Below are 18224 nucleotides of genomic sequence, written 5' to 3'. Positions count from 1 at the left end.
ATAGAACAGCCAGTGATGGAACATGGCCACCAGTGAGCGGAGGATGTACTCCACTTGCCAGACTCAATTTCATGCTATTCCTCCATCCTGCCTCTTTGTCTTCTTGGGACTTCAAATTTCAGTCCCCTGTGCCTGGTGCGTGAGTAAATGCGTGCCTATAAGAGTACCTGGCATACAGCAGGTACTCAATAAATACTGGTGGAATGAGTAAATGAAAACAGGACTGAAGGAAGAGACAGGCTGACTGATGCGTGTCTGTTTATTGGCACAGGGTCCTACAGGGCCAAGACCATTCCTTCCCCACCCTCTTTCCTGTAAAAATAAACTCTATCCTTCCCTCTCCCTGCTCTGTCTGCTTTCCTGCTTGGTCCAGGGAGAATCAGTCATCCCCTAAGTCTTGCATGCCGAGACACAGGGACTAGCATCCCCTACATGTACACTCTTCCCCTCTGAGCCTAGGGAACCTGGGAGGCGGCAGGAAGGTTCGTAAAGGCTTCCACTAAGCACTGAGCACAGGTGGTTTGTCAGCGAGGGCTGGCAGCAGTATTAGGAGCAGCAGCAGGAAGAACACGGGGTGGGGGCCACCCCAAGGGTGGGGCTGAAAGGAGCTCTGTCTACTCCCGAGGGAGCACTGAGTGAGCCTTGGGGAGAAGTGTGGGAGGCACACCAGCAGGGCCCTGCGTGGTCAGCATGTGGCAGTCACAGCAGGCCCCGTGGCCACCAAGCCCAGGGAGCTTGGGACCAGAAGAGGTGGACTCCTTCCTGTGGGAACTGGTGCCCTCTGCCCAGGCATCCTCCAGGCAGGGTGACACGGAAGAATGTCACAGTGAATGGTGGGGACTCTGCTGGAGGCAGGGACACCCCCAAAGCCTTGGCACGATGTGGTGGTCGAGGAGGGACTAGGACTCATGTCATCCGTGGTGTGGAGGGGCCGGACCCAGCCCAGCTGGCATTTGCCTTCTCCAAACCGCAGAGCAGACAGCCTCGCTGGGCAAACTGCCCCAGGCCCTGGCAACAGCTGGCCATTTCTCCCCAACCCAAGTCTACCACACCTCACAAAGCAGCCCTGAGTTCATGGGGGAGCCGACAGGGCAGCCGAAGTGCCGCAGGAAGTCACGGGAGTTGGCGAGCGTGCCCAGCACGCGGAAGCGGGCAGGGCTGTGGGGGTCCGTCACCAGCCCCTCGTGAGAGCTCTCGGGTGTGCGGACCGAGCACCACACCTGCAGGCCAGGACAGACATGGGGACACAGGGTGTCTAGTGCGGGCAAGGCCACTGCCCCAGTTGCAGCAGAGCCATCCTGGGGACACACGGCACCACCGCCCCAGGCCCTGGGCTCCGGGAGCCTCAGGGATGTAGGAGAGGCCTTAGCCGGGCTGTCTCAGCCCCGACCCCTTGCCATCGGCACCAAGGGAGGAGAAAGCGCCCTCCCTCCCAAGTTCCTTAAGGGCCTTTCAAAGCTGCCTGGACAATGGGCTGCCTAGATGGATGTGTCCGAGGGGAAGAAACCCAGCCCCCAGAGGCTGCCTGCTGTAGTGCAAAGTACCTGGAGGAGACCCTGCTGAGTCTGCCACTTACTTTATTCCTGGGTAGCCCTGGAGAGCCACTTGGCCCCGCGCTTCCTCCTCCACAGCCACCTCACGGGAGCATCATGGAGATCAGTCCCGCTCCCCACCCCTTGCCCCATCAGGCAGGGCAGCCCTGCCCTTCGAGATCTGCAAAAGCCTCCTGAAGCCTTCTCCCTCCTCAGCCCTCCTCACGTGCTTTTGTGGACCCCGCCAAAAGGCTTCACGAGGCCTTCCCAAACCACTTTCCACACTCCAACTTCGGCCCCATTTCCCAGTCCCTTCTGCGTGCCCCAGACTTCTAATGATGTGCCCAGGAGGTTGTAGGAGAAGGGCAGACCCCCGGCCTCCCAGGAGGGCAATACCTGGGCAAATCCCACAAAGAAGAGCTGGTGGTTGGTGAGCCCCACGGCTGGTAGCTGCTGCTCCTCCCCATGCTTTCTTAGCCATGCTTTGTAAGCCTGGGGTTGGGAACGGATGGCAAGTCTGTTGGGGCCTGCCCACCAGCTCCACCCAGTGCCCTGCCCCCCCAGGGCAGGTGAGCCTCAGCTACCAGGGGGCCACTCACGTTGTAGGCAGCCTTAAGCCCTCCGTTGTCAGCAATGTTCTCCCCCAGCGTCTGGCGGCCGTTGAGCTTCTCCCCGTTGACCTGGTACTGGCTATACTGCTCCTCCATGCAGGCCGTGTGGTTCCGGAAGGCTGCCAGCGACTCATTCTGCCACCATGGCCGCAGGTTCCCTTCCTTGTCATACTCGCGCCCTGAGGAGAACTAACCTTTGCACCCCACCGAGAGTAGAACTCAACCCTTGGGGGCACAAGTGCCCCCACCAGCCCTAGTCCACAGACCCCGGGGTCCACGGGGCCTGCTTCCAACATCCCAAGGTTTTGCAGGAGCCACTAGGAATTCTAGGCTGGAGGAGACAACTACATGGACCTCTACCTTGGTCATCAAAGGCATGTGTCAACTCGTGGCCCATCACCACGCCGATGCCACCAAAGTTCAGGGCCCTGGTAGGTGAGGAATGTTGAGTGAGGACATGGTGGGGGGACTTCTAGATCCCACCTCCAGCCCTGCTCCCAGCTCACCCGCAGGCCCAGGCCCCAGCACCCAGCCCCTCCTGCCTCAGACACACTTGGGGTGGTTGCGGGCGTAGAAGGGGGCCTGCAGGATGCCGGCGGGGAAGACGATTTCATTCTTGGTTGGAAGGTAGTAGGCATTCACTGTCTGGGGGGTCATGCTCCACCTGGGAGAGGGAGAAGCTGAGGCGGAGCCTGACTGTCTCGATGCCCAGCAGCCCTGACCTACATTCTAGAAGAACCTCGTGCCTCATTTGGGATCCATCTTGCCATCCCCTTCCCTCAGCCCTGGAAACCTCCCCTACGTCTCCTGCTGCCCCAAGTGTCTGCAGCCCCCATTCTTACTGGTCCCGGCTGGGAGGCTTGCGGAGCTGGTCAGCCATCACCTTAGCAGAGAAGTTGTACAAATTCAACATGTTCTGGAAGAAGGAATCTTCAGACACTTCATACTGTGGGAATGGGAGGAAGTAGAAAGCCAGTGAGAGAACACGTTGGAGAAGATAATAGTCCCAGTTTGGCTACTAATTAGCACCCTTCTGAGCCTCAGTTTCTTCAACTGTAAAATGGGTGTAAAATAGCTAATAAATAATAATTGCCAATATTATGTTGCAGCTGCTTTATTTTTTTTTAATACTATCTCCTTTTATTCTCACAACAATCCTATCAGGTAAGTGCTAATAGGACTCCCTTTTACAGATGAAGAAACTGAGGCCCAGAGAGGTTATACAACTTGTCCAAGGTTACAGTTAGGTAAAAACAGGTTTGACTACAAATCCCTGCTTGTGAACACTGCATTCTACTGCTGTCTGGCCTGCAGCCTGGCACACAGCCAGCACTGGAGCAATGCTGGCTGCCTGCACTTGCCTCTGAAAGGCACCAACAAGTATCTCCTTCCCTCTCAGTGCTTGAGCTCCCATTCCTGAGCCCTGTGCCCCCCACAGGGCTAAGGTTCAGTACTGATGGGCAGGGTACTCACCCCATCATAAACATCATCCAGCTCTTTGGGCTCCAGGATGAAGTCTGGGAAACCAATCATATCATAGATGGCATCTGCCTAAAGAGACCAGGTTAAGGGTTTCCCTCCCCAGGCTCCCCCCAGCACCAAAACTGTATTCTCCATCTTCACCTCAAGATGGCACCCCAACCCTGGCCACTGCTCACTTTCTCCTTGGCTGCCTGGCGGGTCTTCTCATCCATCCAAACCAACTGTCCCAGGGCCTCCTCAAAGGCAGTCCGGATCTCGCTGATCATCCCCTCTGCCTGGGAGGGAGGGTGCACAAGTCTGCCTTCCACTCGCATTAAAGCATCCTTTCTCCCCATCTACCCTAGTGCCCCATCCCCCCTAGTGCCCCATCCCTGTCCTTCCAGGGGAGCACATGGGAGTACCCAGACTCTTGAAATAAGGCTGAGCATCTGGGCAGGATGAGAAGGAAACATGATTTGTGAAGGTACTGGGACTGTGGTGGCTTTTTTTCTAATTAATCAAAAAACTGACAATAAGTTAACTGAATTAACATTATAATTTAATGTAGTGCATTGATTTTTATCCAATTATGAAAAGAAGGCACTAATAGCAGAAAATGTGGAAAATTGAGAAGAGCTGAAGAAGAAAATAGACCATTTAAAATCTTATCCCTCACAGATAACTCCTTTCAACATTTTGACTACCTATGTCTAGTGTCTTCCCCTGCTGAGATATTCATATATATATATACATTTTTTTACACACGTATACGTATAATATGGAATTATGTTGTACAACATATATACATTTCATAACCTACTTTCTTTTCACTTAACAATCATCAGTTTTAAGGCTGCCTCATAATCCAGCCTAACCACAATTTGTTTTTCCAGTCCCCTATGCTGGACATTTAAGCTGTTGTCATTTTCACCTATTATAAACAACACTGCCATTTACATCCTTATAGGTAATATTTTAAGTACAAACATCATTTCCTAAAAAATAAACATTATTTTTCTAATTATATAGGTAACATAAACTCATTGTAGAAAACCTGGAAAACACAGAAAACTTTAAAAGAAAAAAAAAACCTCATAATCCCAACCACCCAAAGTAATCACTGTTAATTTGTCGATGAATTTCCTCTACATTTTTTCCCTGTAGGTACATACAAATATGAATGGTGAATTTTAACTAAAACAAGGGGCAGTGTTGGAAGGACCTTGAAGACTCACAATTTCCTTACTCTGCCGGTCAAACGTGGCCTTCACAAAGAGGGAGCCCAGAGCGAAGCCAAGGGCGTCGTCCGTGTTGGAGATGCAGGTCTGCCACCTTGGTGTGCAGGACTGGAAGGGGTAAAGAGCCAGGCTTCCTGGAGATCGCTCTGCCCTCCAGTCTGAGGGCCTTTCTCTGTCTCTAGGGCCAACCCCTCTCGCTCTGCACATAGGAGGCCTGGGTTTGGGGTGCCATCTCTCCTTCAGACTCCAGGGAAAATGAAGGGCAATATCGCAAAGCATGCCAACCCCAGCAACGTAACCTCAGGAGGGACATGTGTGCTGCCCACTCTATTTGCAGCACTCTCCTCCTCTTATGTTTCTCAGAGGCCCACTGGGGTCCAGATGTTTCTTTGCTCAGCTGCACTTCTCAGTCTTATATCCAGTCAGTCCCCCATGCCAGAAACCTGGGAGTCACCAGCTTCCTCCATCTCCCTACCCTCACGTTCAATCTATCACCAGATTCTAATACTAACTCTGCTTCTTAATCGTCTCCTCCGTCCACGCCGTTGTCACTTCCCTGTCCTGTAACACTGTTATCTCTTGCCTGAAGATTGCAGTGGCCTCCTAACTAGACACTCGACTCCATTCTCATCCCCCTCCCGTCACCCTCTCCATCCATCTTCCATTTAGCTGCAGAAAGATGATCTAATACATAAATCCAACCAGGTTACACCTCTGCTTAAAACCATCCCAGGTTCTCTATCCCTGAATCAAGGCCAGGCTTCCTAGGCACAGCGTTCAGGTCCCTCCAAGGATTGCCCCAGGCCCGCCTCACCACCCTCGGCCTCTCCGGTGCCCTGTCCTCAAAGTCATGCCAGAACACATGCAAAACTACCACGCTCCTTCTGGCCTCTGGGAATTTACACATCGTATTCCTTCAGCCTGGAATCCCTTTTCCCTGGCTTTCTTGATGAACTCATTCTTCAAATGTCACCTCTTCAGAGAAGACTTTCCTAATGCCCCCCATCCCCCAGGTAAAATGTGCTGTCTCCACCTCTGTCCTACAACACAAAGAAGGTTCGTCACTCAGTGTGAGCACTTATCACCCCAAAATATAATGTTTGTTTACACATCTCCTTCCCCCACTTAACAGGGCTTCTTGAAACTAAGAACTGCATTTATTCATTCTCTCCTTCACCCTCATCATCAAAGTTGAGTGCCTACACAAAGCATGCACTGGGTAGGTGCTTCACTTACGTGAACTCAGTCCTCATAACAACCCCACAAGAAATTCCTGTTTTACAGACCAAGAAATGGAGAGTCAGAGAGGTGGGGGGGGGATATGCTCAAGGTCCCATAGGCCAAGAAATAGAGGAGTTAGGAATGGAACCCAAGTCAGCCTGATTCCTAATCCTATGCTCCATGTGCAAATGATGCCTGACACACAGTGGGTGTGAAGTGTCAGCCTGACTGGATTGGAAGGTGGGAGCAGAGTCAGAAAGCCCACCTTCTTGGTGCCATAGAGGGTCTCCAGCAGCTTCTCTTGTGCAGACTCAAAGCGGCGGTCCAGGCTTGATGTTGTCTTCTGTACCAGGTTCCAGATCAGGTAATTGTTCAGGACACTGGCATTCAGGTAGCCAGAACATAAGGTAAAGGCAGGTAACATTTCCACCCCAAACCAGCTCTACCAGCATGCAGACAGCAGGAGTCCCGAGAGGCACGTGTGGGAGCTGTCCCATAATCCCTCTCTCTTACCCTGGGACCACACACCTGCCTGTAAAAGTCAGGTTGGAGCTAGGTGTGGAAATAGAGACCACAAGTGGGTCCCCCGAAGCCCTGGCCTAGGGGAAGAGCCTGCACAGAGCCCTGAGCCCTACCCCTGACACCTTGGGCTCCACCCCCCACCTTGGCTCTGTGCGGTTGATGAGCTCTGACACCTGCTGCAAATAATCCGTCCCATACACCACCACAGGCTCAGAATCACCCAGCTCCAGCGGCGACAGCAAGAAGGACAGGAACTCCAGCCAGTCCATGGAGGGCGCCAGGGCCTGTGAGCAAAAAAATCGCAAGCGTCCCTGCCCCCTTGGCTTTCAGCAGACCACTCCCCCACTGATACACTCAAGCTGGGAGCCCTTTCCATTGTCATAGCAACAGCTACTAGCTGCTCGGAGGCCCCTTCCTATCATAAACCCGTTTTCAGGCCTAGGTGCTCTTCAATCAGGTAACCCAATCACATATCGTACAAGGAAAACCACCACGTGTGATATTTAGTTGGACTGCAGATATTCAAATATCTTTCAGACAGTTAACAAACTCCCCAGATACCACCCAGGGTCCCTACATACCTGGCCTCTCCTCCAGAACTCCCCCTTACCCAACTTTTCCATAATCTAACGACTAAGAGGCTGATGCCTGGCACAGTAAGGGCCCTCCAGGAGATGCTTCCATTTCTCTTCTGATTGTTTTGTGGACATCTTGTACAAGTTGCCATGGATTTTTAACATAATCCCTCTATGCATCCCCAGGCAATACAAAAGGGACCAAGGGATGGCCCAGTGGGGGTGCCCTAAAATGGACACCACTTTTCCTTCCAGGATAGCAACAGTTCAGCTGGGAAGCTCAGAGGAAATAAGGAAATGAGGAGAGGCTTGGCTGCTTCAGACAGATGGCATGAAGGGAAGCTGCGTGGCCTGTGCTGGGGCTGGCCCCCCCCCCCAGCTGTCTCTATTCCCTGCCTGCCCCACCTGCAGCTCTGCGATGCTCATCTTGTGGTAGATCTTCTCCTCATCCCGCCGCTGGTCCTGGGGCACCGTGATGTTGGCCAGTTGTATCTCCAGCTCCAGCACCTGCTGCATCTGCTCCCGCGTGGAGGCTGGATGTCCTCCTAGCAGCATCCCCAGCTCCTCCATGTAGTCCAGGTAGGCGGTAAGCACCTGTCAAGGCCCCAAGTCATCCTCAGAGCCCAGCAACAAGTCCTGCCCAAGGCTAAGACGACTATTCTGGCTGCTACCCCTGCTCACCATCTCTTCTGCAGACCCTCCTCACTGTCTCGTCTGCAGACCCTCCTCGTAGAAGCTTTCCTGGATGACCCTCATCATTTCTGTCATACTGCTTATCACCATCTGCTAGGATCTTTTTTTATGAATTTGTGCAACTGTTCATCATCTGTTTCCCCAAGGAGAAGGTAAGTTCCAGGAGAGCACTGTTCCAAGTTACAGCGGCTTATTCACCACTGTATCCCAAGGGTCTGGAATAGGGCCTAGCACAGGAGCCCTGTAAATATTTGTCCAGTGGATGGATCCGCTTCCCATACTGCTCTGCCTTCTCATTTCCTAAAGCCCTTCTACTTTTCCCAGCCCATCAGTGACCATGTGCCCTCACTTAACAGCTGAGTGGACCCCAGTGGGGAATTTGGTCCACAGTGGCTTCAATTTCCTTCTACCTCCCATCCTGCCAGGCCTCAAACTTGCTGCCTTCCCCTCTGGTCTCCAAGGGGGAGAAAAGCACAGAAAAGAAATATTTAGTGACTACATGTACATACATGTATCAAATTCTCTGCTTGCGTTCTACATGTAATATATCTGCCCCGACCCCGCGCCCACCACAGCAACTCCATATAGTTCCATCTTACAGATGAAGCTTGGCAAGATTACATGATTTGACTCATACTACAAACTAGCAGATGGCAGAGTTGTGGCCTAGGCCTGATGACTCCAGGGCCACAATCCCAGCACTGCCTGGGCTCAGAACAAACCCATGTCGCCTCAGAGCCTGCTGGCACTTTAGCTGCATGGGGGCAGGGGCTGTTTGTTCTGTTCTGCACTGTAGTCTCAGGCTCTAGCACAGCATCTGGCACATAGTAGGTGCTCAATAAATATTTGTTGACTGATGGATGAAAACCCATGCACAGACCCTCAGCCCTGCTCAGCACTGACTTCCTGTGGCCCTCCTCCCAGGGACCACTGTCACTCTTGCCCTGAAGCCCCACCCGGGGCTCCTTTCATTGCCAAAGGCCATCTCCTCTTCCACTTTACTGAGAAGTTTTAGATCCCTTAATATCCATTCTCTGCAAAATATTCAAATATCAAGATATTCAAAATAACCCCTTTTTCCCACCTCCCCTCTTTCTTGCTGCTGCTGTCAGAAGAAGAGGTTTGCATACCAATTCCAGTCATCCCAGCTCCTAAAGTGGATGGTTGGTTCAACCAGTGATCTTGCCCCACCCCCCAGCTCACTTACCCCTCTCTCCCTACTTCCTTACTTTCAGCTTAAGACTTGCCTTTTTTTTTAATGTGTTTTTTTGTTGTTGTTGTCGTTGTTTTTGGCCGTGACACTTGGCTTGCGGGATCTTAGTTTCCTGACCAGGGATCGAACCCAGGCCCCTGGCATTGGAAGTGCAGAGTCCTAACCACTGGACCGCCAGAGAATTCCCAAGACTTCCTTTGGCACTACAGCTTCCCCTAGATGCTGGCACAGGAGACTTCCTACCCAAGACAACTGGTGACACACTGAGAGGTAAATCGAGGCTTCTCCTGCCCTTTCCTGGGGGTCAGACCATGTGGTTCTCTCCTGAATTCTCAAAATTCCTCCCCTGACTCAGGTGATATCAAAACCACACATCTGTTCATAACACTCTCCACTTTTGAGTTTCCTATTCCATTTCTTTTGGGATAAATGCTCAACTTGACCCATAGTGTTTATGTGTACCATGACTCCACCTACCTGTCCAGAAGGACTTGGCCCACTCTCCCCTCCCACTCCCCTCTCTGATCTGTCAACAAGTCACACCCCTTCCCACCTCAGAGCCTTTGCATCAGCTGTTCCCTTTGCCTAGAACCCTCTCCCTTCCCACAGCCAACCCTCACCCTAGGACCAGGCTGGCTCCCTGTTACTGCACTCTCGGAATGCCATGCTCCTCCTCTTACAACAGTCCCAGCAACTGTACAAAGGATAACTGCACTTGGCCATTTCATGCTTTCTCTCCCACTGAGTGGCAGTGTCTTGTTCACCACATGGTAGCAGAGGGTCTGGCTGAGGGATGCTTGGTAAGTGTTTGGGAGCGAATGGGAGAAGGACAAACACCCCTCTTGGTTGTCCTTCCCCACAGAAGTCTCTCTTTCTCCCGCTGCCCTTGAAATACAAGGATCTCCTCCTTCTTTTTTTAAAAAAAGTATTTATTTATTCATTTGGTTGCACCGGGTCTTACTTGCAGCACACGGGCTCCTTAGTTGTGGCATGCAAACTCTTAGTTGCGGCATGCATGTGGGATCCAGTTCCCGAACCAGGGATCAAACCTGGGCCCCCTGCGTTGGGAGCACAGAGTCTTATCCACTGCGCCACCAGGGAAGTCCCAAGGATCTCCTTGTTTTCCTTCTCTAGTCTTGCCCTTTCTCTCACTTCTCCTAAGCCTTTGTCTAGGCTTTTAAGGAGATGCCCCTCAAGCCTTTGGCTCCCTCCAGGCCCGTGCTCTCTCCAGGACCCCACCCAGCTTTCACAGCTGTCTGCTGACCTCTGTACAGAGATGGTACCCAGTTCCCTCACACTCACACGTCTGAAACGAGCAGCTCCCACTCCCTAAGGGTCTGCCACGTGCAGAAGCGTAAACTTGCATCTTCCTCCTGCCTCCAAGCACTACATGAGGTAGATGCTGTGATCCCCATTTTTCAGATGAAGAAACAGCCTCAGAGAGCTTAATCAACTTGCACCAAGCTGTCAAGCTGGGATTAAAATCAAGGTCTGACTTCAAAGTCTGCCTTTTTCCTGTGATATCACCACCTCCCCAATGTGCTTGAAGCTGGTTCTCCCTGTAGGCATCCCGAATTCTCTAAGGACCCCTCCACTCCACCATCACTCAGGTGCACAGCCTCAACTATCTTTACCTGTTCCTCCTTCTACTCCTCTCTTCTAACATCCAGGCATCAACAATTCATGATTTGGCCTTGATTATGTCTCTTGCATCCTCCCCTTCCTGACTTTCCTTCTGCCACTTCTGCCATTTGGGTCCTCACAGACTCAGAGCCTGGAGTACTGCAGACACTCTTAACTGATCTCCAGGCTCCCTCTCTTGCATCTACTTTTCACACCCAGCCATACTGCCTTCCCAAACTAGTTCCTACCCACTTTTCCACCCTCTCATCTGCTTTGAGCTCTACACTTTGCCAAACTGGACCCCTTCCTGTGATCCAAACACGCCTTAGCTTTTCCTTCTTCAACACTTTTGTTTAAAATCTGAGCATGCCCTCACCCAGTCCTAGATATTCTACAGGGCCTGGCTCAAATGCAACCTTCTTAGGAAAACTTCTCTGGCTGCCAGGTCTCTCCTGAGTCCCAGAGGCCCTCTTTTGAGCCGTGTTCTCGGCTGTCTAGGTCTGTGAACCCATCTACACTGAAAGCTTCCTATGACAGTGGCTCTGAAATGTACGTCTCACAGCAGGTGCCTGTAAAATGTTTTCCTGGAAGAGTAAGAGAAAGGAAGGAAGGAAAGAAGGGAAGAGGAAGGGAGAAAGGAAAAGGAAGGGAAGAAAGGAGGGAGGGAAGAATGCAGGGAGGGGAGAACGAAGAGAGAAAGAAGGAATGGTAGTCGGCTCACTAGGTGACAGGATAGGCTCACCTTCGCCACTCTGACCCTGGGTAAAGGGAAAAGTAAACAGGGATCAGCCCAGCTCAACAGGGGGGTCAGGGTGGATATTCTGAGGATGCTCCTTACTTTCTCATTGGCAGTCCTGTTTAGGTAGTAATCTCGAGAGGGCAGAAAGAGCCCAGACTGGTCCACCTGCAATAGCAAGGTGAGGAGTGAGTCCTCCCCCCATGAAATCTGGACTCTTGTGCGGGGGGAGCCACCCCAGCCAGCCCAGCACAGGGGAGGGGAGTCTGGTCTCAGCAAATAGTCCGTAAGTCCCTCCCCACCCTTCCCCAGCCCAGTACCTGGATAACATTGCTGTTGGAACTCTTAGAGTCGGCACTGATGTAGACAGTGAAGAAGGGGGTGGCCCTGTAGGTCCCTGCTACTGCCTTCAGCACCTCCATGAAGTTGTCCTGGTCCCAGGGCCCCGTAATGTTCCAACCACCAATCTGAGTAGAGACCATGGTGGCGCCTCTGGAACAGGGGCCTCTAAAGCTTTCTGGGGCCACATCCTCTCCCAAGGCCTGTGCTGCTCCCCTACCTGCAGCCCATCCCCGGGGCCTACCTTGTCAATGAGGTCTCGCAGCGGCTGGGCTCCCAGCTCTTCAATGCGCTCCACCTGTAGGCAGGAGAGGTAGAAGCGCTGTGTCTTCCGCTCAGCTTCACTGCTGGAGTTGAAGGTGGTGTTTTCTGTTGAATAGAACACAGGTCCGGGTGGCAACCATGCTGACTGCTAAGAGGGGTCCTGGACCCTTGCTTGATCCCTCTCCTTGCCTTCTCAAGGGGGTAGTCCTCCTAATGTAGACCCAGGAAGACTGTCTGCCACAGCAAAGAGTAGCTTCCTCTCCCCTGTCCAGGGAGACTCTCAAAGATCTCTAAGCACTACAGACTCCCTGGTGCCTACCACACCTCAACAGTGTTCCAGAGTGCAGAGAGGAGTCCCTTCATTAACCTCAGAGGTCTGCCCCCTCAAACTCATCTCCACCCCTCAGGAGCCCCCTGCTCTCTGTATCCCCTACGCCAGGAGTGGTGGCAGTCATCCACTTATTCATTCATGGACATTTCTTGAGTACCTACTAAGTGCCGAGCCCTGTGCTGGGAACAAGGCATGTACTTGGCTCAGTGCCTCCCGGACAGGCCCATTTACCGAGCAGGTGCTTCAGTATGGCCTGATTCTGGTCCCAGAGGCTGTTGAAGGTGTTCCAGCGAGAACGCCCATCAGGCAGAGGGTTTCTCCGAATCCAGCCTCCACAGGAGAACTGGTAAAAGTCTTCACAGGGGCTCACCCCACGGTCCAGGGACTCCAAGACTTTTCCAGCCACTCGAATGCAGGCCTCCGTGAGGCAAGTGCTGGGGGATGGGTCTGTGGCAGGGGACACGGGGGGGGGGGGGTAGGGGGGTGGGGGACTGTCTGTCAGTCTGGGAGAGGCAAATGCTTTGGGAGGGGCCGTGACAGCAGAAAGGCTGGGAGGAGGGAGAACAGCTGGGGGAAGGCTGGCCCCACCCAGGGAGAACCTTAGCAGCCCCTTCTGCCTCCAGAGCCCCCAGGCTAAGAGGGCTGATGACAGGAGTGGGCCCACCTACCTCTGTGGTACTGGACCCACAGGGCCACCAAGCAACCCAGAAGCACTGCAGCCAGCAGTAGAGAGACACCAGCCAAGACCAGCTCCAGCTGGGTGTGCGAGCCCAAGAGGTGTCTTGTCCTCTTCCGGAATCCCACCTGGGGAACAGAGGAGGACCTGGAGCTAGCAAGCTGCAGGTGGGCGACCCAATCACAGAAGTCCTCCCAGAGGGTGAAGGCTCAGGCAGTTTCCAGAGCCATGAAGCAAAGACGCTAACGGGGCTAACTTGGGGCACAGGGGCAATGAAGCAAGCTGAGATGATCCCTCAGCCTGTTTTGTGCAACGTCATGACTTCGAATCGCCTCACCATAGTCCTAGCGCAGAGGCCAGAGATGGATCGGAGGTGGGGGCAGGTGACCCTCCAGGGCAACCCAGAGCTCCCGGGTGTGCCGGCCGTCATGCCAGGGCGGGGGCCTGGTGAGACAGGGATGACCCCCTTGCCCACCTCCACGGCGTCCGGGGAGGCCCCGCCCTCTACGGGGGTCTCGGGTGCGTCTTCATCCCGCAGCGTGGCGCGTTTGTACTCCACCATCTGCCAGACAGTCGGGCGCCAACCCAGGTCAGGCAGACAGAGCTGCGCGCCCACTGCCCTGCCCCGGCGCCCCTTGCCCGGCCGGGCCCCTCCTGCATGAAGTGCGGGCTCCTTCCCTCCCGCCCACCGAGCTCTCCGGCCTGGGTCCCTCCGACCCCCGCCCGTCAAGTTCGCAGCCCCTTCTCCGCGAGCCGGAGCCCCTTCCCGACGCCGCCTGCCCCTCTGCCTCCCCACAACCCCGGTCCTTTCCCCCGGGGCCCCCACTCACGTTGCCGCCGCCGCTCATCTCCTGCAGCGCGACGCTCATGGTGGAGTCGGGGCCGGCGGCACCTTAGGGCTCCCGCCGGCTGGCCCTCGCCGGGGCCGTGGCCTCGGCCCCCGGCCCGGCCGCGCCACCGCCCTTCATCGCAGCAGTCGCCGTAGCCACTTGCTCCGCTGCCGCCGCCGCCCCCGCCTGCCTGCGCCCCCCTCCCCCCGCGGCGCCGCGCCAGGGGTGGGGGAGACGTGGGGCAGGGGGAGGAGCGCGCCTGCCGCGCCCCGCCGTCCGCCCGGCGCCCAGTCCTCTTTCCGGGTGCCCGCGGCCCGCCCCGCAGAGCTGCACCCAGCCTGCTGCCCTAGCCGGAGCGAGCCGCCCTGCAGAAACGCCGGAGACTCCCTCTCCGCTTCGTGGTCAGCACCCATCCCAGCAACACCCTCTTGCAAGACTCCCGGAATTTACATTCCTTTGACCCAGGCCCAAACCCTGCTGATATTTTTTGGCCCAACTCCCCAGATTGCAGGCCCTCCCCATTCCCTTTAACACCTTTGAGAAATTGTGCTCTCATGGAGAACGTCTTCCCCCAGCTGTCCGCACTGCCCCTCTTCAGCCAGCACATACAGAGCAGCACGGAGGAGGTGACCCACATTCAGGATGTCAGCACGATATCTATACAGGGAGCGCATAGACCCAAAGTACACAGGCAGGCACTCAGCCCGACACACGGTCCACACACACACACACACTCACCACTCACAGAATGCACACACTGCATATTCACACAAAATGTATACATGCACCAGGCACCCAGAGCCAACATATGTTCTATACTGAGGTTCTGGACACACACACACAACACACATACAACACACACAAAGTGTTCGGGCATCATGTACACACAGCCCACACTCTGAGTCCACCCTTACATGTTGTTTCAAGACTGCACTTTTACTCTCCAAGATAATTGTTGTCATCAGATCATCTCACAAAGGAAGGGTTACAGATGGTGACAAATCGGCAGGGAAAAAAACAGCTATGCACAGATATTTAAAGGAAAGACGAGCTAACACTTCTAACTTGAGGAAAGCAAATCACTTTATTTGGGAGGTTTACAAGGAAAAAAAAAAACCCACACACCAAGCAATATTTAACTGAAAGGCAATAGTGTGGCATCTATGCATCTGCCATCTGCCTTCCATATTGTCATTCCTTAATCAAGCCTGGTGATGTTACAGTCTGCTTCACTGAAGAGTGCCTAGTTTTTTGTTTTGTTTTTTTACCACAAAATTTTTTAAAGTGCCTCATCCTCGTCCCACCTCTCTTTTGCAAAAGAGTATATGGATTTGACCTGAGAAGGCTTGGAATGGAAGCAAATCCACCACCCATTTCTTGACTCTCACCTCAGTTCTCAAACCTCTTGCTGTGAGCATTTCTAACATGGAATGCTCTTGTGGCTGAGAGAGGGTAGGTGATGAATGGATCAGGCTGAGAAATGTTGGATTGCTGTCTTTTGGCATTTTCCACCCCAAAATTGCATGTTCTCAAACAAGAGACAGTACAGTGTCATAGTTAGGATGAAAGATTCTGGATTCGGACTCAATTTCCTCTCTTGTAAAATGGAAATAAGAATAGTACCTATTTCAAAGGATGGTTGTGAGAATTAAATGGAACAATACTTGTAAAATGCTTAGGACAATGTGTGGCGTGTAATGAGTACTCTAGCTGCTATTATTATTGTTGTTGTTGTTGTTATTAAAATCCTATAGGTAGAAATGAGAATTGTACGGCTGGAGGAAGCCTGTTCTATTTCCCAGATGGTAGAGTAGGCACATGGGTTCTAGGTTAGTCAGGGGTTCCCTGAGCAAGGAACTTGCACATCCAGCCACACTGTGGTCTGCAGCAGCACGACCTTGGGATATCCACATAGGACAAGTCTCTGGAGTTGTTCATGTTCAGTCTGATGGCAATGTGGCATCACATCACTCACCTCTTTCCCCTCTCCCCCAAGCCTGGATGAAGCGAAACATGGCAGCAGGGTCAGTCCTGCCACATGGAAAATTCCACCATGACATGGCCATGTGAGTATAAGCAAAGCCACTTTGTAAGGACTTTCTGGCAACAGGTTCATTAGAATAGTCCCATGGCTGCTGCAATGACGTGCTGTAAGTAGCCAGCTTATGCAGCACTGTACCATGGCCAGCCACTGCACTAGGTGCTTTACCTCGATGTGCTCATTTATCCTCGTGGCACTTATGAAGCCATTTTACAGATGAGGAAACTGAGGCATAGAGAGGCTGAGTCACACAGCTAGTAAGCAGTAGAGCTGGAATTCAAACCCAGGCAATCTAACAGCCCTCTGAAGAGCAGGTTGGCAATATGAATCAAAAGGAGGATATACCTCCTCCCAGCGTTAGTTGACAGTCTTCTCCACATCTCTGGAAGAGTAAGGGGAAGCACATAGTTTTCAAGCCAGACAAACCTGGACTCAAATCTGACTCAACTCTTTATCAGGTGTATAATCTGTATTAATTTATTTGAAAGCTCTGACCTTTCACTTTTCTTCATCTGTAAGGCGGGAACAATCATCCCTATCTCAGAGTATTGTTGTAAGAATTAAATGCAACCACATAAGAAAGAGGCCAGTACCTGCTTTTACAGTGTTCCCAGTTTCACTAGGTTTGGCCTAAATGGACATTTCCTTTCCATGCCTCTTTGATGATCCAAATCATTTATTAGGTTCACAGCTATTCCTGAATGCATGTTAAGTACCCTATGTATAAAAAGGCTTGGAGGTTGCTCTATTCTTTTTTTTTCTTTTGGCTGTGCTGGGTCTTTATGGTAGCAGCACGTGGGCTTAGTTGCCCCGAGGCATGTAGGATCTTAATTCCCCCGACCAGGGATCAAACCCACGTCCCCTGCATTGGAAGGCAGATTCTTAACCATTGGACCACCAGGGAAGTCCCTGCTGCATTCTATATTTCTATTTTTTTTTCCTCTGTGTTTATAACCTTTGACTCTGTTTTATTCTCTCACTATTATTTTCTCTCTCTTTTCTGCTCTTCTTTTCATATAAGAGTAAGTTTTGGGGGTCTATTTTTCTCTAAATTGACTGTGAATTGAGAGGGAATGGAAAATGTTTATGTGTTAACTTACAAGAACAGTATAGTTATGAAGATAACAACACACATTAATGTCCAGCGTTGACAAAGTTGGGGAATGTGGGCACTGTCATATACTGCTGATGGCTTATAAAACTGATACAGTCTTTTTGGCAATATGAATCAAAACGTATGTGTACATATTTTCTGACCCAGAAAGTTGAATTCTAGGAAATTGTTCTAGGAAATAATCATTATCTACAGCATGTTTGTATCAATTAGCTTTGGCTGCATAACAAACCTCCCCAAACTTCATGGATTAAAATAGCAAACATTTATTACTTTTCATGTTCAGTAGATTGATTGGGTGGTTCTTCAGGTCTGGGTTAGCTCACCAGGAGCTGAATGGTGTAGCTGAATGACCTCATTTACATGCTTGGGCCTCAGCTGGGATGGCTGGGCCCAGTCTCTATGTGGTCTCTCCTTCCCCAGGAGGCTAGCCCAGGCTTCTTCATATGGTGGTCTCAGGATTCCCAGCAACAAAAAACAAGGCAAGCCCTAGTACATAAACACTTTTCAAGCCTCTGCTTGCATCACATTTGCTAATGTCCCTATTGAGCAAAGCAAGTCAGGTGGTCAAGCCCAGATTCAATGACGGAGAAAAAGATTCTACTTTTTTTTAAAAATATTTATTTATTTGGCTTGCAGGGTCTTAGTTGCGGCACGTGGGATCTTCACTGTGGCATGAGGGATCTAGTTCCCTGACCAGGGATTGAACCTAGGCCCCCTACATTGGGAGTGCAGAGTCTTAACCACTGGACCACCAGGGAAGTCCCAGATTCTACTTCTTTTTTTCTTTTTTTTTAATTTTATTTTAACATCTTTATTGGAGTATAATTGCTTTACGATGGTATGTTAGTTTCAGCTTCACAACAAAATGAATCAGTTATATATATACATATGTTCCCATATCTCTTCCCGCTTGCGTCTCCCTTCCCTCCCACCCTCCCTATCCCACCCCTCCAGGCGGTCACAAAGCACCGAGCTGATCTCCCTGTGCTATGTGGCTGCTTCCCACTAGCTATCTACCTTACGTTTTGTAGTGTATATGTGTCCATGCCTCTCTCTCACTTTGTCACAGCTTACCCTTCATGCTCCCCATATCCTCAAGTCCATTCTCTAGTAAGTCTGTGTCTTTATTCCTGTTTCACCCCTAGGTTCTTCATGACATTTTTTTTCTTAAATTCCATATATATGTGTTAGCATACGGTAT

The 18224-nt window shown here is 51.9% G+C and overlaps 1 protein-coding gene across 3 annotated transcripts; it reads right to left on the bottom strand.

Annotated features, from left to right (window-relative positions):
• Positions 1–1043: 1043 nt before the first annotated feature.
• ECE2 (endothelin converting enzyme 2) lies at positions 1044–13904 on the bottom strand (the record flags this gene model as incomplete). 3 transcript variants are annotated; one of them, XM_082654572.1, is made up of 19 exons in its annotated part: positions 1044–1220; positions 1929–2024; positions 2132–2322; positions 2504–2571; positions 2697–2807; positions 2986–3089; positions 3617–3694; positions 3802–3900; positions 4840–4950; positions 6329–6443; positions 6727–6869; positions 7566–7754; positions 11528–11593; positions 11746–11892; positions 12009–12133; positions 12591–12806; positions 13028–13163; positions 13373–13597; positions 13866–13904. In XM_082654572.1, the coding sequence occupies 19 exons, from the start codon at positions 13902–13904 to the stop codon at positions 1044–1046; spliced, it is 2436 nt and encodes an 811-aa protein (XP_082510698.1). The 3 variants fall into 3 exon arrangements, with proteins under 3 accessions (XP_082510698.1, XP_082510699.1, XP_082510700.1); XM_082654573.1 differs by having other exon boundaries at positions 13511–13597; XM_082654574.1 differs by lacking the exon at positions 13373–13597.
• Between the last annotated feature and the right edge of the window lie 4320 nt (positions 13905–18224).

This window comes from Grampus griseus (assembly GCF_964374135.1).
Source record: "Grampus griseus genome assembly, chromosome: 5".
In the NCBI taxonomy this organism is placed as follows: Eukaryota; Metazoa; Chordata; class Mammalia; order Artiodactyla; family Delphinidae; genus Grampus; species Grampus griseus.
Note: the sequence above shows the minus strand (reverse complement) of the source record. Positions and strands in the feature narration are given on the sequence as shown.